Source organism: Dermacentor andersoni, chromosome 4 (genome assembly GCF_023375885.2).
Source record: "Dermacentor andersoni chromosome 4, qqDerAnde1_hic_scaffold, whole genome shotgun sequence".
In the NCBI taxonomy this organism is placed as follows: domain Eukaryota; kingdom Metazoa; phylum Arthropoda; class Arachnida; order Ixodida; family Ixodidae; genus Dermacentor; species Dermacentor andersoni.
Genome location: NC_092817.1, coordinates 35,115,339 through 35,142,388, shown reverse-complemented (window position 1 = coordinate 35,142,388; position 27,050 = coordinate 35,115,339). Strand labels below are relative to the sequence as shown.

Sequence of the window (27,050 nt, the reverse complement as noted above, 5' to 3'; positions counted from 1 at the left end):
ATCTAATGTTCGAATTCTCTAACATTCTATATACTCGGTGTAAGGACCCGCACAGTGCCCCACATCGCATGCGCTGCAGAGCCCCTCGTGCTCAATGGTGCACAAACGAGCGCTTCACTACGTTGTCAGCACAGAAGGCGCACTGTGGGCGCCCCAGACGGGCCACCTCAGCTGACAAGGTAGCGAACTTTGTCATTGCGAGTGCTCCCCGCCATCGGCCCGATGCGGGAACCGCACACTGTGCCCGAATGCTGTAAATCGCAGGACATCACCACGTCATCCGGGGCCACCTTTGTCAATACAAGATTCATCTGGCTCGAAAGGACTGATCGAAGAGATAAGGCGATGCGGACAGAGGGAACGTCAACAAAAGCTGCGTGTATTTCGCAACATGGGATAGCATGTGAGCAGATGGGGCCGATTATACGCCAATAGGCATGCTGATCGGGTTGGAATGCGAGCCGACGAACTACACGGCTTTGGTAGCCATCAATCTAGCTCACACACGTTATATCGGGACCGATCACTGATGAGCCACCCACTCAAACACAGTGTCAAGCATTCCGTGACGGCTTGCGACCTATTACCACAATGGCAAGCGGCGAATTTTCATCACAGCCACACTGCCTCGGCCATTAGGCTTAGTCGCCGCTGCTTCATTGGGCATTGGCAATTAAAGTTACTGTTTGGGGCCGAATCGATGCAGATCTATTTGCAGTAGCCACATGACACTCGAAAAGCCGGCAAACCACCTCGAGAACGGAAGCGAGGGATGGCGAATGAACAAGGAGGAGGAGGCGGCGGGGGGAGGCGCGATGTAGCAAGTGTTGCGAACTTGCCGTGAACCTCTAGATTTCAGATTCTCTGACAGGTGTCGAGTCACGCTGAACCTAACAAGTGTATGCCACCTCCTAGAATTTCCTAGGTGGGTTTGGCTCTTTATCATCAGTGCCAGCTAAGCGCAGAGCAGTATCCGAGTCACGTGATGCACGGTCCTTTCGTCTGTTGTGCAGTTTGGCCTTACGATAATCCATCTGCCGTAAAGTTGGGAAAGGCCTTCTGCATCTTGGAGAAAAACAGGAAAGCACAACTTTCTATGCAATAAATAAAAGATTGCTGCAACACACAAGGTCCACTACTAAACTGAGAACCTCATTGGTATGCAATACAGCAGAATGTCACTAATTCATTAGTGTGAGTGGAAAAAAAGCACTTGGCTCTGTTCAACAGAAATTATGTTCATAAAAGAAAATTTCCAGACCTTTATATGCAGAAATGAGTTGTAATCAGTGCTGGCATACTAATTTGGCGTTACCATTAATAAGATTAGACCGTACTGTATATCCTGATTTCTATGTACTGTTATGTCTCAAAACAGCAATGGACATTCCTTAGCACCCATTCAGACGGCGATCGATGGGCCTGGCATAGATTGTGGCACGCAAACAAAGGAGCTGGCTTTGAGGCAACAACAGTCGCCGTACTCTGTGGAAGCGGTAACTACTACGAAGACCACTCCACCTTACCCCGACAAACTGACCACAACGGAAAGCCTACTAATTGATGAAAGGGGCCAACACTGAGGGCTACCATAGGCATTGCATCAACTTGAGGTTCCCAGATTGCCACGTGGTTGCCTCATGTGCGGGAATGATCACGCAACATTGGAGGAGGAGTCCAGCGGAACAGTCTGACGTCATCGGTGGGATTTGGCAAACGATTCGACAATTGTGACTGGCCGAGACACAGTGATCGGATTCCCTAGTCTAGTCACCTGGAGAAACGAACTGCTTAAAAAGCAAACACTTTTGATGCAGTGACGTGCCATGAAGTCTGCTGACATGTGTGTCCTGACGTGTCCTGATGTGTGCTCAGACCTGTACTGTTCTTACATGGAGTGGGCTTCCGTATCAGGAGCCAGTGTAAATAATGTAAAATAAACCATTTTTCTTTCACTCCTACTCCCGTTGTACTCGTCCCTGTGCCTTGAGGATTCCTGGCCCTAACGCTACCTCGAGCCACAACAGTACCTATGTTGGGCTTCCATATCTGGAGCCAGTGTAAATAATGTCAAATAAACCCTTCTTCTTTCACTATACTCATCTCTGTGCCTGGAGGATTCCTGGCCTAAACGCTACCCCGAGCTACGACAGTACCTATATTACTGATAGTTTGCTACATCCTTGTTGTGCAATGCTAGGAAACCACCCGAGCTTGTGCAGCACCGTATCTTCTTGCCCAAAATTTGTAAGCATTAGATTTTGAGAAAAATTTTCTAATATTTGATTTGATGTGTGCCTTTTTTTTTCTTTCTTGATACGACTCTATATTCGATTATAAATCTACTATTCTGTATTCACACACCCATAATTCCAACCCTTCTTTTTGTGCTTCGTCAGTGGCCTAAGCATGTACACAAGCATTCATGTGCTCTGCCCTCCTACATGCACAAATCCATGGCCAATGAGTTACTGCAGTAACTGCAGTTCAATGTCACTTTCAAAGAGCAGTATCTCTGCATCAGTGTTTCAGACGCAACCACACAGTTATTTTAGCCCAGTCTTATTGGTATGCTATCTTACTGACACATTCAAGCATTCCCATTCAGATTTCCAATGTCAACAAAGGATAATGCATGTAATAAAGTTATCCTCTGTCACAGATAAGTTACTTGGTGAAATAAATTGCTACCTGATGTGGCTGACATGGCGAAGGGTGTCTGCCAGACATACACTTCACGTGCAGGTTGCGCTCCTTGGTCGAGTTGTAGGTTCCGTCATACAAGTGATCCTTCGAAACTTTGCTGAATGGAAATGTGGGAGAATAGGTAATGCAGTTACCAAACAATATAATTTGCAAAGAATATAACTATCGGGAAATGAGTCACACCGCACAAGTACAGAAAATTTATTAAAACAGCAATGCATCATGTTACTGCATCTCAATCAAATGATGATACTGGAGTGTCGCAAATGTATGCATTCACACTTCGTTTTCGTGCTTAATAAGTTCAATAAAGTTGTCTACTGGATCTTCGCATCTGCTCTAGACTATTTACACTTCCCCGTGGCCCCTGTCGCGCTCTCTAAAAAACCAATATATAACAGTAACCAAAATTTAAGACACCATATGGTGCCACTAAATTTTTCAGACATGAGCCGCAAGGATGGTGGCAGCATACGATAGTGCCATTCAGGTTGCTGCTCATAGCCTCGCTTTTGTTGGCAAGCTGTTTTTTGGCATTGTAAGTGCCATCACCAGGTATAGATCTGCACTGACTTGGATCTTAATTGTAATTTCTGTCACCGACATACAACGAAGCATAGCTGGTTAGGCCTAATGGCTGAGGCAGTGGGCAGCGTGACTGTAAAGTTAGTACACCACTCAGCAAGGGGGCAGTAGATGGCAAGCTGCCATAGGGAAGCTTGCAAGCTAACATGTTTGTACCAAGAGTTAGCAGCCAGGTCAGAGATAAAGCACACTGCCTAGAATAACAGCCGTACTAGAAGCAGCCTTTGGCTTCACATAGATAAACCGCAGCAACAACCACGCATGTGCCTACCAAGTTCGTTTGTACGCTTACTGGATGGGCACAAACATCAACAACCGTTGGACAAATAAAGTTTATTCCTATCCTGGATGGGAAGGAACAAGCACACTCTTACACAGAAAATGCCAAGCTGAATCTGTGCAATAAAGCCTTAACCGCTGGCATCTCACCACGTCACAAATCACATCTGCACATTGTGGTGCCAAACACGCATTGGGCTGTGCAATAGTCGAATGCAAGATGTGTGCATTGCATAGGCCATCATAAAATTTCAAGTTGATATTATATTACGGAGCAAAAGTCTGCAAAAAAAAAATATATTTTTCACGCCGCTGGCATCATGTAAAATAATAAAATTTATTTTTCATTGTAATTTGCTTTTTCAGACTGCCCAATCTTTGTTATTTTTTGCAGCTCCATCACTGTCCGAAAAGTCAGTCAGCGAATGCAAACAAAAAGGAATGCGTACATGCCCACAGAAGAAAAATAAGCACCATTTCCCTACAATTCTGTTAAAAACTAAACAGACAAATTTTCAGGGTCCATAGTTGCGATCTTGAGGTCACATGCACTTACCCTCTTTCAATCAGAAAGCTGTCTCGCCATGATTTCCTCCGTTTTATCTCAGTTCGCCTGTGGCCACTTCTAGATTAACAAAAACAACACGCAGAAAGGACAAAATTAATTTCTTGGAGTAGGTTTGGAAGATGCAAGTTCGAAAAATGGTAACAGTATTCAGAAGAGCAGGAAAGAGTAACTGAAAAATACTTCTGAGAGCAAACTTGTACTACTACAATGAGAAAATGCAGTGCTGGCGTAACCACCAAGAACAGCATGCTGTCAGAGAGTTGAGTAGTGGAGCTTACAGATGAGCTCCACTGATGTAACAAGTAATTTACAGTAGAAATGAATTCAACATCTTCATGGGGCAGTGCAAATGACAAATACACAACCAACCATTATCAACTTGATTACCAACCAACCACTACCAATGATTTGCACTCGTTTGAGCCAGTATAAGTAGCATGCCTTTCTGAAATAAAATTCAGTTGATAGTTAGCGCGCGTCCTGTTGTCGTTCTTGTCCGTGTCAATCCAGCGCTAGCACTAAGGCTATAAGCACGCCTGAGCGCATACGCAGCCACACACCCTGCTTTAGAGTTAACCTGCCGTGTGTGCAAAGAGTGGGCATGCCAAGATGGTGTGACATAACGTATGTTGTCTTCCCACATGTTTAGTATTGGAGGTTGTGTAATCTCGAGTTTCAGTGACCCATTGGGGTGAGAGGCAGAAGCAGTTGCTCCCTGCTACGGCACTTTTCATGATAGCGTCGTCCCAGTGCAGATGACGCTATCGGCCGTGGGGGCAGAGTGCAAGTGAAATATCGCGACATGGCATGAAACCGTATCTTACATCACCAACTCCCAAATTTATCAAAATGCATTTTTTTCTCATTCAAATTAGCTTTTTTCGATTGCCCAATAATTCAGAAAATTCTGTGGCCCTTTTCCATGCAAGAAAGATCGATCGGTGACTGTACTTATTTGCATAAAAGGTTGAATTTCTACACAACGAACTTTCAAAATAATGAAGCAAATTACCCTTTTTACCTGCTTCGTTATGTCGTGGTTTAACTGTATACAGCCGACAGCACTCTTAGCACCGTGCAATTATAGCGAGCTTGGCACAGCACCAGAAACGCTTGTCGGGGACACGTTCAGCATTTTTCAAAAGTCATACTATCTCCAGAAGTGATCGCCCAAGAATACCACCCAAGGAAAGCTTTGACTCCTCCTAAGACGACGATGGGTGAAAAAGAACTCGTTTCTGAATTGCCATTCCTCGAAAAAAGGTACATTGTTTTTTCCCATTTAACTCATGTTATATTCGCAGCTTTCCTTTTTTCTAATGTGACTGGAAAGTCGACCCTCGCATTACAATCGCAGTCACGCTGCATTCAAGTAAATATGGTACGATAAGCTCTTCAATAAATACCAGCTTCACGTGTCATGCTCCTCCACTACTACTGCGCCCTCCATTAGGTATTAAATGAGGCCTGTCCCTACTGTCTCCACATGAGGACACCGTTGCTAACTGAGTGAAGGATTTAGTAATGTATTCCAATCCAAGTGGCGATTGTTGCAACGCTTCCGAGGACATGCTGGACAACATAACATGACAGTGTATGGTATACACTAACATTCATAGAACATTAGTTTCAATGCAAGTACTTTGGTCAATATTGTTTCATAATGTAAATATGTTGCTCTGTGTAACATACAACATGCTAACAATGGTTGCCTATTTCACTTACACTGTTTTATTACAAGGTTCAAATTTTTTCTATGAAGGCCTGGAACACGCACACAACAAAGTCACAATAGAATATCTGCTGTAATGCAGTGAAACTACCACTGCATGCAGTGTTGCTAATGAAAACAGCCACCACGTATCAGCTCGATAAGGAACATCAGTGTGCCTGGCCTGAGCAGCCGCTTTCGCTTTCTTGGAACCATGGCCGTAATGGCTGGCTGGCTGGTTTGAATACCGTATGTATTCCAATCTAACGCGTACTTTTTATTTTTTTTTTCGGATAAAACAGGTCCAAAATTTGCGTGTACATTAGAATTGAGTACAACCCTAAATTTGCACTACCATATTGCCATCTGGGTTTCAATATGGCCACCTTGTACGCGCTTCAAGCCTAACTGCCATAGCTTTCTCCATGTGCTGTAGTATGTGTGCCTAGGTTAGTCCACCATCTGTCTTCCTGTTTTGTGTTTACTCTATCAGCATGGAAGTGCTGACTGCGAAGACACCCAGAGCTCAATGTGATGGCACAATTAAATGGAAGGTGATCACATGTGCAGAGATGGATGGAAATTGGGCCACATCACGGGCATTCGGAGTTCCCGAAACTTGCGTGCGGGACTGGTGCAAACAAAAGGAGAGGCGTTCCAACTCTGAAGGCTGCTGGGTACAACAAGGCTGCACACGGGCCCTATCTTGGAAGCGATTTGTGATGGGGACGGAGTATACGTCTCTAGGCGCACCGGGGTGTGCTCTCATCCCTTAGTTCACGAAAGTCAATTCGCTCGCTCCTGCTACCGTACTTCGTCACTTTAGTATTTTGATAGCGAGTTTCTGCGGTCATCGAGCGACATGTTCATGGTTGCTTGTGTGCACGTGACACGATGCTTCCTAATATAGATATTAAGCAAATGTTTGCAAGTTTATACGGCCGATAAAACTACTATCTTCACTTTGTATAGTTGTTTACTAATTTGGCATCACAATTGATGCTGCCTTTCTAACTACACTGGGACTTTTTTTATTCATCACAACTTTAGTGCACTGGGAGTAAATCTTTGTTTTTCCAAATGAGAGAAATTTGTATTTCCGAATGAAAGCCTGAGGTGTGGTACTACATAAAGGAGTTCTCTTTTTTTTTTGGTCACGATGAACAGGTGCATGTTACAAGTGAGGGAGTGTTAGAATCTAGTAAATATAGTAAAGCTTGGCTGCTGCAGCTCCCCCTTGGGCTATTCCTACAGTAAGGCACGAATCATGTTACAATTAAGTTACTTCTGCAAGGTCAAACCTGTCATCGGTTCAAGGCACTGCCCATCACACTACTAATACTAATAAATTCCCACAGCACAGCATTTACAGCCCGATAAATGTGTCACAGAGGATTGAAACTTCTTGGGGGCAGTTAAAATGCCAAATGAATGAAGGCACCACAAACTAAACGTCTGTTTTCGAAAAGCTTCATCAGTGAAATTGTCCACGCAAATTTGGCAGTCCTTCTTTGATGGGAATCCTGAACAAACGTACTAATGTATTTTCCAGCACAAAAAAAAAAGATAACAATGAACAAATAGCAAACCTCACGGAATCGAAGGCATCTTCCAATATGGGAAATATCGACTTGCCGTCCATATGCTCCGGAACATCAATGCCAGCAATATCTAGAAAGGTTGGTGCTAAATCAATATTCAGTACAATATCTTTTAACCTGAAAGTGCAAGTCAAGAAAAGAGTATTACCTCGCAGGGTTTATAAGTAGTATGGCACAATACATAACAAGGCTTAAGCAATGTAACACGCATGCAATGCTAAAAATGGTACGCCTAGCAGAAACCGGCACGGCATATTCTCTTCAGACTAAACAAAATCCTAGTAACACAGTACCTTGTAAAGTTAACTGTTATTGACAACCGGTCTCTTATGAATCTGAAGAACTACTGCCTTGATCAGCTAGTACATATGTGTTCCCAGCAACAACTCCATATATGTGGACAAAGGGTCCATTTCTCCAGTTTCCTCAGACAAACACGTCTTTTGCTTCACCTAGACGCATAGGCACAGACTTAGCATAACATGATGGTTTGTTGCCTTCACTTTTCATCCTGGATCGCTGCATAACCAGGTGGCATTCCGAACATACTACACATATTTTTCGTGGTCGGTAACGATGCAGCAGCATTTCTCACACAAAATATAATTTTTTTAAGAACTAGTCACAAGAAAATATTTAAGCTTTTTACATATAAGTAATGCCACCTACATCTACCTTTATGTTACACCAGAAAACTTGAGCATTTCTTTTCCCATTTAATATTCAAAATCATGAAAGCATAGGAAGATATTAATATAGAAGCAACAGGTAGCCTGTAGTTTGGCAGAAAAAAGAAAAAGAATAAGGTCGCGAAAGGTTGACCAGTACTTTTGTTTTTACAATGGAAATGAAATCTACTACTGTAGTGAAGCAAGGTCAATCTTTCTAAGTATGGCCCTCAGTGCATTTTCTGCGCTATTGCCCCCATTGCGGCAGCTTCATAATTTCTGTGGAAGTTAGTGGGTCGCTGTGCAAGTCAATGCAGGACTGCTTTTTGTAGGCAGGCAAACACATCAGTGTCATTAATTTGCCACTGTTGTTCCCTCTCACCAGTTGCTTAGGCGGTACATACATCAGCGGCCCCTGCACAGTTTCTTTGCTACACCATGCCTGGAACTTCAGCGGGCAGTCTCCCTATTTAGAAATATGATTCCAGATTGCTGGCCCTCGATTGCCATCATATGGGTTGCCACCACAACAGCTAGAATTGCAGAGCGATGCATATGATTTGCCATGCAATGAGGGGAATACTGCAAAATGATAATGTTACATATTCCGAACATATTATAGTGGTGCTTCAGTTCATGCATCATCTACTGTGGAGAATCATGGTCAACCTTAATGCGACCCCTTGTATACAAAACTGTTCCTATCCTCTAACATACTTGGAAAAAATGAAAGCTGTTGCAACTTCACGTGTTTTCGAAGTGCGCGCACCTTTTATCGCCTCATCTGGCGATCCTTCAGAGTTCGGACTATCACTACTAACACGTGCTCCTTGCTATCTTCCTGCCACTCGGCTACTCACAAATACGCTCTACACCTTTGAATAAAAGTTCATTTTATTCTACTGACTACGCTGATGCTTCACTGGTCTGGCGTTATTGCGAGCACGCCATGGCTATATATGGAACACAAATCTATTTTCTTTAGAATTTTATAGAGCCTGAAATTTTGTACATTCATGGCTAGGATTTGTTTTGACAGTAAAATACCATTCACTTCTGATCACTGTGGGATGGTTAACCCAGTTAGAGTTGCTCTATGTTTTTATATAAGAGATTGATACATGCAAATTCAGTACATCGTAGCTTCCTTCTATACCGGGTGTTTCAGTGAACACTTTCAAATTTTTTTGAAGGTTGCCTGTGGCAAATAGCCCAATTCTAGTTCATGAGCTGGTCTACTCGAAGTGGCGGACATTATTTGCACAAAAAGGCTGAAATACATAATCGAGAAAGTTAACTAATTAACTTATGGTTCATATTGCAATTTACGAATTCTAGCAGTGGAATTCGCAAGGCGGATCCACTTGGAACAAATTCTCAGGATGGCACCAATTTCAAGACATGAATTCCCGAACTTTGCGGCGAATTGCATTGGCTTTCCAGTTACATTCCTAAGAAAATGTCGTTTCATGTATTCAAGCACAAAAGTAACTGGAATGCCAATGCATTTCACCGCAAAGTTCAGGAATTAATATCTCGAAACTGGTGTCATCCTGAGAATTCGTTCCTAGTGGATCCAGCCTGCGAACTCCAGGGCTAGAATTTGTAAATTGTAATATGGGGCATAAGGTAATTAGTTAAAATGTTAATTAGTGATTTTTAATTACTTGACAAGGCATTTCAATTTTCTGCAGTGTCTGCCGCGTTGAGTAGACCACCTCATGAACTAGAATTGTGCTATCTGCCACAGGCAACCTTTAGGAACTTTTGAACGTGTTCACTGAAACACCCTGTATATTAGACTGGCAGGCACTTGTAGTAGCATGCAGTATATGTGCTTGTAGTATTAATTGCAAGTGGGCTTGCAGAACTCATTTCAATGCTTTGGCCAATCACTGGGTTCTGTAGAGCATCCCTTCTCACAGCAATCCAACTCAGGATGAGAATCCACGCAAGCCGTTACTTATCCTGTTAGTTTTATGTTCCAGTTCTCTCCTTTTATTGCACTCTTCAAGCAATTTCACTTTAGTAACCTTACAGCCCCGAGATGCCACACTAGTTGCGTTGTAATCCACATGAAGTTACTATATCACATGGCCCAGTATTACATAGCTTCTATTGCTGCTGCAGTCTGTTTATCAAGGAGGTTTCAGACCGTGTAATCAGTAGAAACTACAGCTTAATCACAGTAGTAGTAGTAGTAGTAGTAGTAGTAGTAGTAGTAGTAGTAGTAACCTATGGGGTGTTGCATCCCAACGTAGCACCAATGGCTGTGAATAACACTGTAGTGGAGAGCTTTCAAATCACTTTAACCACCTAAAAGTCATTAAGATGCCCCTAAATTGAAGTATGCAAGCATTTTCGTTCTGCCCCCAAAAAAATACTACCGTTGCAACCAGGAAATGACCCTGCAGCTATGTATGCAGCAGCAAAGCACCATAGTCACTCAGTAACCCTAACAGGTCAATTAATAGTGATTGAACTCGAACGTATGCTAAAATTCCTTACCCTTAATCACCTAGGCTTGCTTTATAACCCATTACTATATGTTTCTCAGCTTTGTGAACATCAACACGTGAGCAAAAATACTGCAAGATGCCCCACTTAAAAAGCTTGACACTCCCTGTTTGGTTTGCTAACAGGTAACAATGAAACCTAACTCACCTCGTTGCTGGAGGTACCTTCGGCCCCCTGACATAGAAGGGTACCCGAATGTCAAATTCAAAAGGCATCGATTTTCCTTTCACAAGGCCAAACTGGCCAAGGTGATAGCCATGATCAGATGTGTAGAAAATGTAGGTGTTGTTCAGCTCTCCTAAGCTTAAAAGTTCATTGTACAGCTGCAATTCAAGACAGACGAAAATACAGCAGCAGGTCAAACAAGGATAAGTGACAACAAAGACATCGGACACAAGCTGCTTCAACCAAGCTTGGGAAGACCTCCCACCAAACAAACACTTCGGAAGCAGTAAAAGGGCAAGGAGAACCTTAACAGCATGAAAATGAAAATCGGAGTCAGTTATTCTGGGGTTTTACGAGCCAAAACCACGAAATGATTATGAAGCACAGAGCAGTGGATGAGACTATGAATTAACTTTGACAACCTGGGGCCTTTAGCATGCACCTAAACCTAACTAAATGAGCATTCTTGCATTTTGCGCACATTAAAATGTGCCCACCAAAGCCAGGATCAAACCTATGGCCTTGAGTTCAGCATCACAATACCACAACCACTAAACTACCACAGTGGGTAATCAGAAACAGTATATTAATGACACTCATGAAGCATGAGTTGATGTACAGTTAAACGTCGTTATAATGAAGAAGGTAAAATCAGCAATTTGCTTCATTATACCAAAATTTCGTTCCATCAAAATTTGATCTTTTATGCAAATACGTACAGTTGCCAAGGGACTTTTTTTACACGGAAATGGTCGCAATATTTTCCAAATTATCAGGCAATCAGAAAGAGCAAATTTAAATGAAAAAGAGATTCATTTTGTTGAATTTTAGTCAGCGATGAAAAAATATGGTTTGTTGCCATGTGGATAATATCTTCACATCAGTGGTACGAAGCAAAGCCAGCCACATTTTCGCCACCTGCGAGGCCCACAGCGGAGCGCGATAGGATCTTATCACACTTGGAGTTTATATGAAACATGAGGCTGCTCCTTGGCAGAAGCTCTTGATTGCGCAGCGTACCATGTGAGAGTTGTGTTCGCAAGCCGCTGCTTGATTCAACCATTTGACCATCTGGTCTGTGGAAGTTCCCATTTATTGTCTCGATATTACTTCGCACTGGCAGTAAAATTTCATTATACTGAAATTGTGTATAAACACACTTTGTTATATTGAGGTTCTAAATACATTATGTTCTATGGATCAAGTTATAAAAAGTTCAAAACTGTGTTATAATAGAGAATTTAATTATTTTGAAGTTTGTTATATTGAGGTGGTCTCATTATGCAGGAGGAGGTCTCGAGGTTAGAAATTGAATTGGGACCTCCTGTGCATTACAATCAAGAATTACTGAAACATAACGGCAGTGACATGCGAAACTTAGCTTGTAGAATACTGTTAGATGTTGTAACGTACCAGTGTCAAAATACAATGCATGTTTGTGAAGAAATTGTTAGCAATTAAAAACTTCAGAGGTACAATTCTCAGTACAGTTAAAACTTAATCTAATGAAACCCAATTTTACTAAGTTCCAGATCTAACGAAGAAATTTACATTCCCCGGCAGCTACCCATAGGGTTCAATATTACCATTAACCCGAATTAACGAAACAAACTTGGCCGCACTCAATTTAATGTTCTCCTGAAATGAATTAGTAAAAAACGCGGCGATTTCTTTCTAATTTTGACACAGACGTGTTATTCTTCCAAGTGTACGCTCTAAATCTATCACGCTAACACATCTAGGCGCCATGGTCCCATCCCTAGCTTTATTTTGACGAGGCTGCACACAGCGCCCATGCATGGAACAGCCGACTCAACACTGCCGTGGTAGGGGCAGTCGTGGCTGCTTTCGTTATTTCGTGGTTTATGCAATAGATGGCTGGATTATCGGCAAACATAATGCCTCAGTAGCCCTTGCGTGTCACTATGTTACAATTTTAGATTTCGAAGGACAGAAAAATTCCTTTCTCAATTTTACAAACTTTCTGATTTAACGAAATAATTAGAGCATGGTGATCCGTTCGTTAAATAGAGTTTAAACTGTACCCAAAAAAAAAATGTCAGCACAAAAATATGGGAAAAGAACAAAAATAATGACATAATGAAACAGAAACATAATGAAACCCAAAAACAGAGAATACAGTGGTGCAGAATGTTAAAATTAGTTCGAAGTAGCTAAAAGAAAGCTTTTCAGTTTGACATCTGTGAGCTTCCTGCACTTTTAAAAGAAATGCTAGTGTGTTCCCGAGTGATAAGGCTGAGAAATGTACAGACTGTTTACCATAGTTGATCCAAACGTACAGTAACATACAGTTCACACACTCTCCAAATCTTGCATTGTTCGTAGTTGATCTCAGACATATTAAACTTAGATGTACCAAAATAATGTCTATATCGCACAGTTGTAACATATCCTTGTAAATCCCATGCAGAAGTATAGTGCTGTACTACACGTGTATCAAACTCCCATTCAACCACTACATAAGATATATTGAGCACTGTGCCAAGCCATGCCCCTACAAGGGTGCTTCACCCAATGGGGACGTGATCACTTCTTGCACCGTCGGAAATATCATGCTGACGAATTCAAAACAGCACTGGTTTGGGAGATGCTATAAAACAAAACATTGTTTTAGAGGAGTCAAAGACTAAACTTGGCAAGATTCAAAAGCGTTTACTGCACAACAGCCAAAATACTAGAAAATACTTCAACATCCTCGTCACACTGACACACCAGCACTGGAGTTTCAGCATGAAGTACAAGAGATTGAAATTTGGCCTTTCTTTTTTAGAAAACCTCCTACTGTGAAATTAACAAGATCTGAATGAATGCTTCATCAATCTAGACTGATCTCATGCTTCTCTTCACTGTCTCTTTAATATTACTAACTCAATAAATTCCTTACAGCTTCATTAGTTCTGATCTCCTTTTTTAATCCTAATAACGCAAGGCTTACAGCACAAGCAAATTTCCTGGTGCCTTTATGTCATATTAATTACGGAAAGATGGCTTCCTCTTTTGGCGCGGTTAAACTTTGGAACAGTCTACCATATTCCATTATGTTGTCATCTACCTTGTATTCTTTTAAATACAACTCAACAATTTTCTGCGGTCTGATTAATTTTCTATAATGTTATTTTGCTAATTAGTAGCTGTGTAATTCGCAAGGATTGCGCATCTTTCCTCTTCATTTTGTTTTTTATGTGTGTCATCACCAAGTTTCTTGCTTATATTCTTTTATTCCTTATTTTGTTTCTCTGCTCTGTATTCCGCTTTAATTTTTTATACAACTTCTAATCCAAGGGTCCCGGTGCAGTCTCTGACTTTGGGACCCTTGTCTGTATGCCATTTCTTGTAACCAATTGTTATGAACGAATAATAAACCGAAATGCCACCTCCCGACAAGCTGAATTCAATCTACACCAAGCGAGAATAAATTACTAAGCCCTCTATCAAACTACAGCAAAAACAGGCTACAAACGATGACAACATTCCACAAGATCAGTACCTTTTCCACAGCATCATCGATAGTTTGCAAAGTCTGGAGCCGCTTTGTATGAAGCATATCAGTAAATTTGATGTGAATCGGCTCCATCTGGCCAGTGTAACGCAATAGCCACTGCTTGTCCATGTTTGGAGCATAATTCCAGCTTGGTGTCCTTCAAAAAAAGAAAAAGAAAAACATTGGCTAAACCAGGTTTCTACTTGTTAAGTACACAGAACTAGAATGTAACATGGAACGAAAACCCAAACACCAGGCTGCCAAACCATACATCTTTTACATCAAGGTAAATAGACAATAGAAACTTAAAAGGGAAGACAAGTTAGTTGCAAAAATACAGTCGATGTTGAATGCGTGATGGCTCTTCACTGCTTCTCATAATTTTATTTTTTTGTGACAAAGACAGCACACACACACACATGATGATCATTGTGAAGAGAATGTTTCCGTGATTCTACAAGGCTCACTGCACTGTCGCTGTGTATTGGCAATAAGGAAAAGGCTAGATTCTGAGCAGAGGCTAGTGAGATGGCTAACCTCGCCATTTGTTTCGTTGGTGTTCTTCATGCATGCACCATAGAACACTTGTGACGCTACCTGATTGTTCCTGTTGATGCTTTCACATTAGAATGCATGGAAATAAGGGCAACGGCTTATCTATCAAACAGCACATTGAGTGGTTCGAACTACAGTATTTACCCGAATGCAACGCTACCACAATTGTAACGCGAGAGTTGACTTTCCATTCACACCAAAATATAATAATAAAATTGCAAATGTAACGCGAGATGACCGGTAAAACAAATTGTACCTTTATTCAGGGAATCACAATTCACAAACGAATTCACTCATCATCGTTGTCTGAAGAGGAGTGAGAGCTTTCCTTCAGCAGTATTTTTGGGCGATCACTTTCATAGATAGTTTCACTTTCGCAAAATCCAAATTTTGCGCCCAAAAGCATCGACTGTGAAAGCAAATTGTTAGACAGCCATACGAAGTAAGGATGGTAGTTTTACCAGCCATATAAATTTGGAAACATTTGCTAACTAACTAAATTAACAAGCATGGTGTCACACACACACACAAGTAAACATGAGCACATTTCACTCTATGACTGTGGACATTCGCTGTCAAGATGCTGGCATGAGGAAGTGCAACAGAAGCAGCGAGCGAATTGCCCTTTGTTCTGCCTCTCACTTCAACACAAATTAAGCAGCGAGAACACAGCACACACGGAGCTATCAGCCCTTACTTTACTTTATCATTACTTTCATCGGCACTTTTGCCTTTGATCACAGTGCCCAGCGAGGTGGCCACTTCATCACTTTTCAATGGGTGCCTGGTCATTGTGGTGCGATTGGCAATGAACCCACTAACACAGGGCCAAGATCGGCATTCTCTTGCCCTCATGAAGGACGGATTGCCTACTCATGGCCTGACACCAACTCAATGATCAAGGCAGTCATGCAGCCATGCAGAGCCCCTGCTGGCAACATCCACAAACGCCTACATATGATCGGCCCCCGAAAGTTACACAGAGCAAAGCATCATTGCTACGCACGATTCGGCTGGGCGCTGCTTTCACCCGCCACTACACACGTCATAGGACAGCTGAAGAGCCCTGATTTGTGCATACTGTCAGATGCCTGAAACAGTGGAACACAACGCTAGCTAGGAAATTAGCTAGCGTTGGCAGACAACCATTGTCAGAGGACCCTATCCTCGGCCCATGACCTGACACTGCAACTTCAATGTGAACAACTACAGCGCTGTTGAAGTTTCTGCATGATATGAAACTAGATGAGTGGCTCTAGTAGGGCCACGGCCTAATGTACATAAGCACTCGTCACTTCTCTTATCATCATCATCCATCCCTGTACTTTTACTCCCATTCCCTGTTCCCTAATGCAGAGTAACAGACTAGAGCGCACTAGCTCAGGTCGACCTCTGTTTTTCCTATCAATACAATCTTTCTCTTGCGTTTGATCCACTATAATGGCATGCACAATTGTGAACACAGTGCCTAAAAGGGTAACTGATGTTCCAAAATTTATATGCAAAATGTAGTGTTCCATTTGCTGTTACTTCACTTCCTTAATGTTTGAAATTGTAATCTGGTAAAACCTTGTTAATTTTGAAAATCAAGTAATTCATACCCGTCTTCTGATCCCGGACGATGCATGCATTATTTAACGTAATCAAACTTGTTAATTCAGACTTATTTGGCTGCAGATCAGTTAATTCAGTCAACTCTCGAAGCGAAGCGAGCACAGAGTGCCACAAATGTGCGACACACAGCAAAGGTGGCGCTAGCGCCTAACCAAAATGAAGTGGCAGAGTCTGCATCGCCAAAGTCATCAGCGAAAATCGTACGAAGAAGACTTCACGCCTACTTGTGCCTTTATAGCCTTTAATTTTCTGTTTACCACTGCACATAACACCCCATTGGCCGTGTGCCTTCATAAATGCGTAGTTGCCCTCCTTGAACACATCAAACGAGATTGCAGTTTCATCCATAGCAGTTGCAGAAAACTATTTTCGTTTTGACTTGGTGCGCACGTCAGCTGCATGCCTTCAGAACTACATGGCTGCATCATCCATGATCACGTCGATAGCAACCGCAGTTGTGGCAAACAGTACTTTCGTTTTGACTTGGTGCGTATATCGGCCACGTGCCTTCACAACTGCATGGTTGCACCATCCATGACCACGTCAATAGCGACCGCATGTAACAAACAGTAGCTTCATTCTGACTCGGTGAGCGCATCGGCCATGTGCCTTCAGAATTGTATGGTCACTGTCCAAGATCACGTTGATAGCGACTGCAGTTTCGTCCACAGCAGTTGTGACAAGCATTAGTTTCGTTTTGACTAGGTGCAATGGCTGTGTGCACAATGTCACAAACACAGAGGAAGCTGTTGAGGATGCAGAGTGCAAGTTACACTATAATAGACTGACAATCTGTTGGCGACCAGCTCACTGGCCAAAAAGAAAAATGGGATGTGCACGCAGTAGTGAAAAACATGTCTCAGATGAATATATGTGCCACAGTCGCACTGCAAAGGAAGTCATGAGGCTTTCGCCGCTGCAAGTGCTAATAAGTCCCGAGATGACAAGAATTGCAAGCATTTGTGCAAAATAGAAATGGGGTTTGCTGATTCAGTAGACGAAAGTATGTTGACTTAGCAAGCATTTGTTTATCGTTTTCTAGATACTCTCTATAATTTGACATTCAGCTCATTCGGGCATTTCTTTCGGTCCCATGAAATCTGAATTAACGAGGTTTTACTGTAGCAGCACCAAACACAGCAGTCGGCCTTGTCACGTTAGAGATAGCTTGCTTCTAGAAGTCAGACTTGCTCCTCATCCTCTTACAGGTACACGAGAGGCTGCAACTTATTCACACAGACTTTGTGGAAAGCACAAGACACTACTAGGTAACGCAAGGAAAGCTTAAGTTTGTTACATAACATTACTGAGCACACTTTGCCAGAAGCACTTAGAAACACAAAGCTGTACTGCAGTGGAGTCCTGATGATGCCAATTTCTTGGGACTAATATAATCCGTATAATACAAGATTCATATCAACCTGAGGAAACTTTAGCCACAGCAACAAAGTGACCGTAAGATGCTCTTGTTTATTTATGGAGGTTCCTTTCAGTCGAAAGTCATTGATGGATTTCTGTCATGTTCTTCCCTCTGTGTTGAACCTTCTCGATTGCATACAACTTCACACCCATTCTTTCTTCTACACAGCAAGCACTAAATACACTCTGCAGTGAGAACTTTTCAAGTGTGAAGGTTTCATTCAGCATCCTGGAAGACCAAAATTTCGGATTCCAACTTAGCAACTGTAACCATAGCTGTGCACCCATGACTGAGATGTCTCTAGGTGGTGTAGAAATTCAAATTGTCCACTGCAGCCCAAAAGAGCACTCAAGCCATCGCAAAACAGAATGTGTTGTACTAAATGCATTCTAGCTGAGACTTTCTCAAAATTCACACAAACGCAAAATTTGGATCAATTGTGATCATTATCTAGATTCAAATGTAGCGATCATCCTCACCTGTGTGTCGTGATATTATGAAAAAGATGTTGGTACTGGGGTGCCGAGTCTTCTGGGCCATGCGGGGACGGATAGGAGACAACCATCATCACTGGGCGATTTGGAAACAGTTGCTTGGACTGGCGCAGGAAAGCCACACTGTCATTCGTCACCAGGTCAGGATAGTAGTCGCGAACATAGTCCAGACCATGCTTGCGCTTGTGGCCGTTGACATTGACAGTGTAGTTGTAGAAGCGCGAGTTGCGGACTAGAGCGGCCCACTCCCGCCAGCCGGTTGGAATGTGGTTGCCATTGTATTCATTCAGGTACTTGCCAAAGTAGGCTACACAGAGGAAGGAAAAAAAGAAAGTAAAAACCAGGGACCCCACAAGCAAGTAACTAATTTACGTTTATCAGAAGGTTCCATGTAACTGAGTTTTCTATAACTGCAGTATACTGCATCTGTAACCTTTCCCTACTTAAAGAGAGACCCTCCAGAAGCCTGTGGCATATAGGAACAAATATGTAAAGAATAAGTGCACACAACTGTTCCTACATGCGTTCATTACTTATACATGCACACTCAGTCTTAAAATATTGCAGAGTACGTGAGAGCGCGGCGAAACAGCCCTCCGTGCCTTCTGGCGCCACACCCCTGTTGTTGAGACCAACACTTGCGTGCACATGCGTCCCTCCATGATTGCAAGTGTGCATGTTTCTGTGCTTTCTCCTTGTGCGCCGGCGATAAACGAGTGCAGCCGCGATGTGCCCCCCTTGCGAATGGCTCTGTAGCAGCATCGATAGGCAAAACTTTGTCTATATAACGGAAATCAAGAGCTCATTTTCATCTTGCCTGTCTTCTTCTATAGAGCACCTTTTCTGCTGTGCTCTCCTGCGAGAAAATGCCCAGTTCATAAAAAGAAAAAAGAAGATTGGCCATGAAAAGGCCCAGCTAAGAAAAAAACAAATGATTTGTTGCATTCACGACTGGGCACTACGAGTCCATGCTCGTGACTTGACAAAAAGCAGCCGCAGTGGCATGCACCAGCTCACACTTCACAAAGTTTTACCTGTCAAAGCCACCAAAGCGCCAATCACAAGAGGCGCACCTTGCGGCTACACTCGGATGTCGCCGGCAAGCAAGGAAGAAGCGTGGAAACATGCATGCATGCAAGCATCGGTCTCGACAACAGGTGTGCGCTGCCAGAAGGCACGGAGGGCCGTTTTGCCATGCACGCACGTGTCCCACAATATTTTGTGACCAAGTGTACTTTTTCCAGATGCATTTTTGACACCACTGAAAAGACTAGGCATGTTTTCAAGCCTGGCTGTTGTCACCAGCGCTGCGTGTACTGCTTTCCAGCAGCTTAGATGGACTGAAAACTTATTATTCCTTACAAGTAATGAGTTTAAATGAACTCTGGAGTTTTTTGTGCCAGAACCACGATTTGATTATGAGGCACGCAGTAGTGGGGGACTCCGGTTTAATTTTGACTATCAGGGGATTTCTAAGGTGCCCCCCAATGCACAGGACCTGGGCAGGCATTTTTGCAACTCACCCATATAGAAATGTGGCCTCCAAGGCCGGGATTTAGTCTCATGACCTCGTTCTTCACAGTGCAACACCATAGCTGCTAAGCCACCATAGCAAATGCAACTAGTGAGTTCGTCAAATCAATCATTAACCATTTGTGGTCATGCGTCGAGCCCTTCTTGGCATGTGAAGATATTGGTTCTAGCCTGGTGTCGAAAGGCACTTGACCTGCATGCATGCATGTTTTCTCTCTGCATTGTTGCGACAGATTTCATAACTTTTTAACTATGCAGCATGCGCAAACAAGGACAGCACTTTTTAGCAGCACACTAGAAGGAATTCGCAGAGCGTTTCATGGCACCAAGCACCTAGAGGGTAGAAACGTTTTCTCCACTTGCATTTTATAGAAAACACTCTTGGGAATCTAGCGAATTTGAACATTTTTATACTAAGGAGGAATATATTCTGCCTTCAGACAATCAGCCAATGTTCTCAGATGAAAGCACTGAAGATGAAAGTGGCATTGAAGACCTAACAGAAAATGGTTTATACAGTGACTGCCCACAGTATGACACTGGTTGGAGATTGTACAAAAGCTTCAGGAACACAGAAATTCTTCAGAAATAAAACTACTTAGTATACATTCTTAGTATACCCTCTGCAAAGCATGGCGATGCATTCAGATGCCCTGGAATATTTTATGGGTGAGTGAACACCAGTGTTACACCCCTGCCACACGGGCACCTGCAAACTCCTCCTAACTCCGTCGTCTTTATCTCGAGGGAGATGCACTCGGTGTCACATGGTCGCCCTTCCGCTGAGGGAGTTTAAAGGAGCTTTTGGTCACGGGAGATCAGCAATCTCCGTCAGCAGCTGAAGGAAGTACTCTCGTGCCCATACTTCTTGTTGTAGAAGTGACAATTTAATTATTGTCTGCACTAAAAGTAAGGAAGCGTGTGTATAGAATGTTTCCATTGAATTAAATAAATGTCCAAGAACAATTCAGCAACAGTTATGCTTGCTGCTGCACAATACTCTCGACTTAGGCCGCTTGGCACCATGTTTTTCTCATCTTTCAGGGTGTTTACACGAACCAGACAGAATTGGGTTGAGGTGCCTTGTCGGGCTGGAATATGCCTCTTGAGTTCATATAAACGCTAGCCGGTTGGATTGAACAAGCATCGAGTCAGGCTGAGTTAGCTCGACCCGTTTGCAGCGCAAATGTAACTGCAGACGGGTCCGGCCCGGCAGCACCGAGACTTGTGCGGGAACACTGGGATGTCTTGATTTATGCAGTGGCAGCGGGCATAGTATCAGGACAAGGTCAAGACAAGGCACTGTACAGTGCAACCCACCGTAGCGATAAGACCAATGAAATTGAGCTGCTGCAGACAGCAGTGGGAACCGGAAGCCTGGTTCCAACACGTTCATGTCTCGGCTCGACGCTGTGTGCCATCGTTGTCCCGACTCATCAGAAGAGGGTTCGTGTAAACACGGTAGAGTCTGGCTTGGTCAGCCCGAATTCCGACTCGACCCCCTCGCGTCGGGTTCATGTAAACGTGACCTTTGTTGTGCTAGTCAAGCAGTGGTCAGTGTGGTCACTTATGACTGACACCGGCACAGTAGACAAAATAAAAGAAAAGCTCAGGAGGTCACCGTACACAAAATGTTGCGTGTTAGTATAATTTGCAACAGTTCGGGTAGCAGAACCCAGAGGCAACTCGCCACGCCGCAAAGTAAAACGCAGATAAGCACAAAGGGCTAGCGTCGTCGTCAGCACTGCTACGTTTAGCAAGCGCACTTTGATATTTAACGAGGTGTACGTTTTTCGCATCAAATATATTGAATAATATTTTTATGAAAAGAGCATTAATTATAATAGCTACGAGCGTAATTAGAAGTTGCATTCTAGTACCTCTACAAAACCGAAACATTGCTGAGTGCACCTCTGGTGGCTACTTTTAAAAAGTCCTTATTGGTCTTGTGACACGACCACAACTTCCTTGATGTCGAACTCCCTTAGGAAGTCTCGCACTTCCTTATTCTAAAAGAGTTCACAGGTGCCCGTGTGACACTGGTATTAAGTGAAACTGCCACTATGGCCAAGTAACGATGGCATTCTGTTGCTAAGCCTAGAGTCGCTGGTTTGATTCCCTGCCCAAGCAACCATGTTCCAATGAGGGCAGGATGCATACGTTAGTGCACTTAGATTTAGGTTCCCACTAAAAGTTCAAAACTAGTCTGCAGACTTCGACAATAGTGTCTGATGATGATGATCGATGGAACTTAAGGGGCCCTGAACCACTTTTTATCGAAGTGGAGAAAGGCATTTGAAGTGAAAATAGGCTATCTCAGAAACACTTTGCAGGAAAAAGTATTTCCAATGCATTCAGCAGAAGCGAAGTTATTGGCAACCAAACATGGTCTCCACTGTTATCCCGCTCCTTCTTCATGCCTTGCACTGCGAAGGCTACAGTGCAGTGGGGAGTACCCACAACGCTCCATCTTCTCAATGTCACCGAGGTGCACAGTTCAAATTTCACTTTGGACGTTAATGTAGATGCCACGACTTCCGCCTCTGGTGCCTACGATGTGCTAAACATAAGCCAAACGCAGTTGTCATCAGCGAGTCGCAGTGCGGTTAGCCAGTGGACTCGTGACGGCACCCCATGGAGGCAGCGGTATCTACGCCATATACAGCAAAACCTCGTTAATTCAAAGTCATCAAGGCCACAAAAAATCCTCTAATTAAGTGGGTTTTCGAATTAACCGAACACACAAAAAATCGCAACCCAGGCAAAAAATTTTGCTGCAGGAATGCGCTACCTTTATTAGGTGATCTTTGAATTACTTAATGTAATCAGACATGCTGGCTTGCCGCATCCTGTAGTTCGAGGCTCCAAGGATCATGTTTTCTAATTGGCCAATTACGTGCAGCATTTGAGAATTTCCACTGTAGCATTCAAGAAAACTGCGAATAACGTTCAGCGATACGATAACTTCCCCGAGAGCGGGTGCTCGGGAGGGCTCGTTAGCGTCACCGTCGTCACAGTCATCGCATACTGTCCAAGTCTGAGTAGCACATTTGCTGATCATTTTCAAAGTTCAGATACTCGGCGAAGCCGACTGCACTGGATTCGCTACCCTCTGTGCAGAGTGCATTGATGCGGTCGCAATACATGGCTCTTACCACCACACACAAAGAAACGACGCAGACCGGCGTTGCACGCATACACGTCGCCGCAGGCACGGTGAGAGAATGGGTGAACTTCAGCGAGTGGCAGTGGCACGGAACACGCGCTGATGCTGCAACCACTGCGACTGCGAGAAGCGTGTGGAGTGGGGGACGAGAGCACATAACAAAAATGGGTATGCCCGCTGAGTTGCAGTGAAGCACGTCTTTTCGGCAGGCGCACATTACGGCAGTGCGCGGGGCGTATACCATGGACTGATTTTTGTGCTAGAAGTACTACGGGTCGGGCGCTTCGTCTATAAATAATCACGATTGCTATGTGGCGTCGCCTCGCGGCTCCGAATGGACGTCATTTCGTCGGGTTTGCGGTGAAATGAGGATCAAGAATTGCGGCATAGCACCCGAAATCTTCGAATTAACCGGGTTGGCCTTGGTCGCTGGTTCGAATTATCCGGTCAAATTTACATAGGAAAATATGGGACCGCAGAAAACCTTCGAATTATCTCGGATTTCGAATTAACAGAGTTCGAATTAACCAGGTTTTGCTGTAGCTGACCGCAGCTTGATGTCGGCTATCAGCCAGCAGCAGCCATCTCAGTGATTGACAAAATAAATCGTCTAATGACGAACTAAAGTGTCCAGAAGAGAGTGAGGACAGGACATCCTGCTGAAAAGAGAGCGTTTAAAAGAAAGGTGACTTCGCAATCAGCTTGCAAGCTCCATGCACTGTGTACGACAACAAAATTTAGCTGAAATGCTCACAGCAGTGTAAGCTACCCACGGACTATGTTATTTCACCAAGCCTGAAGGGTGGTTCAGGGCCCCTTTAATGGCACAAAGGATACTAGGGCCATACTGCATCAAAACTGTGGTAATTCGTCGGCTCAAGATAGTAATAATTAACAGGTGGTCTGTGTATTAAAGTAGAACAAGAATGCCAGTGTATACTGATACATTAAAAGTAAAATAGAGCAAAAAAAAATTTATGGCCATTTATGTGCCAGAACCACGATCTAATTATGAGGCAGGCCGTAGTGGGGGACTCCAGATTAATTTTGACCACCTGGGGTTCTTTAACGTGCAAGTAAATCTAAGTACACGGATGTCTTTGCATTTCACTCCCGCCGAAATGCGGCCGCTGTGGCTGGTATTTGATCCTGCAACCTCGTGCTTAGCAGCGCAACACCAAAGCCACTAAGCAACCATGGGAGGTCAAGACCATAAGTCAAGCCAACTTATTGGATATGTTCTTTTCCATTATTCAATAATCTGCTCCGGGCCTCTTGAAGTGCTGTCGGTAAATGAGACACTGTGAAGCCATGTTCGAGCCGAGATGAATGCACAATGCTCACCTGTTCGATAGCCTGCTGCACTCAGGTACGTAGCAAATGAGCGAGACTCGAACTCCTGCTGCCACTGGGGCGAGGAGCAGTTATCACTGTTCGTGAGCACGTGATGGTTGTGAGCATAAAGGCCCGTGAGCATAGAGCTTCGTGAAGGGCAGCACATTGGAGTGGAAACGTAAGCCTGCGGGAAATGGGCGCCTCCCTCACCAAGAATCTGCAGTGTCTTTGGCATAAAGCCCATTGAACCTGTGAAGAAAAGAGGAGGCAAGGAGGCTCATGTTATTTGGTATGCAAACAATTAAACATAGAGACACAAGAAAATACAAACACACAGCAAGAACACACACAAGCACCAACTGGCCCAAGCCAAGATACCGAGGGAGATAAATTTTGCTTTCCAGTTCCCCGACCAAAATATTGTGGCATTAAGGCCGACCCACCAACAAATATACACAAGTTGCATGGCGCAGCTACATATAGGAACCAGTGAGCAACACTAGAAGTAATGAAACAGTGATTAACCGGGTGGAAATTTTCTTTTGCTGGAGAGAAGCGAAGTATACAATGACCCACAAAAATTTTTATCTGAATGTGTAATGTAGCTTTCATGCATAAGCACTTCTGGGTTGGTATAATGGAAGGATTCCTTTGAGCTAGGTCATATTCATTTTCTATTGTCCACCACTTACTACCCACCTGAACCCACCTCATGTGGAGGTGGGTTCAGGTTCATTCAAATAAAATCGTTATAGTATATCTCAGTCCTGCATTTTTGTATTATGGAACAGCTAGACTCCAACACTAAAGTAAGGTTTGCTTACCAAGCTCAATATCTTGGTCATCAGTCAAAATGAGTATGATGTTTGGCTTCTTCTCCCTGGGCAACAGACTTTGCTTGGGTGGCCGTTGATCTCGTTTACGCTGGGCCGGTGTTGTTGGCATGGTAAACGTCGTATCCCGCCACATAGATGAGGACTTGTCATAGGATGCTGCTGGTAAAATTCTCCCAGATGGTCCTACCTGTTCAGACGCCATCAGTGGATCTTGGCCCTTGGAAGATTGCAAAGCGATTTTCTTTCCTAGTGAGGCCCTCGTGAACAGGGAGATGAGGCAAAGGATGATCACTGTGGCCTCTTGTTTCGTCCATGGTATGTTCATAATTGAAAACTGAAATGATCCCATTAAAAGTTTGTGCTCAGTTATTCTGAGCAGCGCGTTATTCGCACGCATACAACAGTGAAAAGATGAACAGTACACAATTTTTTTTATTTTTTTTTTATCCAAGAAGGCAAACGGGTCGTGCGTTTATTAGATCCCCAAGCGCTCTTTTATGTATTATAATGTAGCGACAAGCGAGCAGATCCTACCCTTAATATAACCTGTCCATGCCAAAGTTTGAGCCACAAAAGTGCACATAACATTAAAAGCACGACCGATGCAGCTATTACACGGCACATGTAACGCTAGCTACAACCGAAACATGACACCAAAGTTTTCACGCGTTCGAGGAACGTAGACATTCCAACGGTAATATAACATGTATTCCTTTTCGAGCAGAATTCAACCACATATTTCGCCGTGGTTGAAACACCGGCAACTTGCACGCACTTGATAGCTCCGGCAGACACGCCTACGCAGTACCCGTGCGGACGGAAGAATGGGTCACGCGTAAGCAATCTGAAACATCTCGGTAAACGCTGAAAGCGAAGACTGACCAGTGAGGACTGACCAGCAGGGCCTTGCACAAGGAAGAATGGTTAGCAAAAAAGTGGCGGAAGTCATTCGGAAAAATGGAACGGCTTGTGGAGAGGGCTGCGGCGTAGTAACTTCGAAAGCGCGCGAAGGAGCAAACTTCGCTAGCGTATTGCGGGGCGACACGCTATGCGTAGCCATTATCATAAACAACAATCAACAATTCTTACAAAAGGCAGTGAGTTTTTTTCATTTTCTTTCTTTTTTTCACAACACGTCAACGTTGAAAACACAGTCGGGTGCCGTCTTTATGAGCAACAGTATCTTTACTTCACTTTGGCAGATGTACGTACACTTCAGTGATGTTTTCCGGCCAAACAGTGAAGACACCTTTGTAACGAAGTATGAAATGCGACGGCATTTGAGTGGATATATAAATTTTAAAAGGATTTGGCTGTCAGTTGTTTACTCACCCGGTCTAACAAAGGATGTGGACAGAAGAACAAGTTTACTTTGCAAAGATTACAATTGCTGGAAAGATTAGCTATTCGTAATCTCTGACAAATTGCTTGTATTGCAACATCTTCACCTAAATAAGGAGAGGGCGGACCTCAATAATAACCGCAAAGCGTGGTCCAAAGTTAAGACCGCTCCATTCAATGAGTACACGCAGATACAACTCGGATGGTAGAGACTTCCAAACTTTTGAGCCTTAAGAAATCCTATTGGCTACTTGTAACTTGCCGCCATTGTTTGTTAGTTTCGTTCCGAGAACAATGCTCAGAACTTTTCACTACGTAAATGCTGTGACTTAAAACTTAAAACAATAACCAAAATAAACATAATATTTAAAGAACTGAAGAAGTGGTGGAAGCGGGAATAGACGGAAAGACAGGGAGGAGTAGAGGGTCCCAATGCAAGAACACATGCAATATT

The 27,050-nt window shown here is 43.4% G+C and overlaps 1 protein-coding gene across 3 annotated transcripts in view; it reads right to left on the bottom strand.

Moving 5' to 3' along the window:
- Positions 1-26,783, bottom strand: part of Sulf1 (Extracellular sulfatase Sulf1) — a 52,829-nt gene extending 26,046 nt beyond the window's left edge. For 2 of the 3 annotated variants that reach the window (XM_055073598.2, XM_072287782.1), the window contains exons 1-8: positions 25,244-26,783; positions 24,429-24,668; positions 18,371-18,692; positions 14,309-14,459; positions 10,783-10,958; positions 7,439-7,567; positions 4,127-4,195; positions 2,692-2,803 (exon numbers count right to left, since the gene is read on the bottom strand). In XM_055073598.2, coding sequence (XP_054929573.1) covers positions 2,692-2,803; positions 4,127-4,195; positions 7,439-7,567; positions 10,783-10,958; positions 14,309-14,459; positions 18,371-18,692; positions 24,429-24,668; positions 25,244-25,652 — 1,608 coding nt within the window. In that variant the 5' untranslated portion in view covers positions 25,653-26,783. The remainder of the gene's footprint in view (positions 1-2,691; positions 2,804-4,126; positions 4,196-7,438; positions 7,568-10,782; positions 10,959-14,308; positions 14,460-18,370; positions 18,693-24,428; positions 24,669-25,243) is intronic. The other variant, XM_050183955.3, reaches the window with a different exon arrangement.
- Positions 26,784-27,050: the final 267 nt, after the last annotated feature.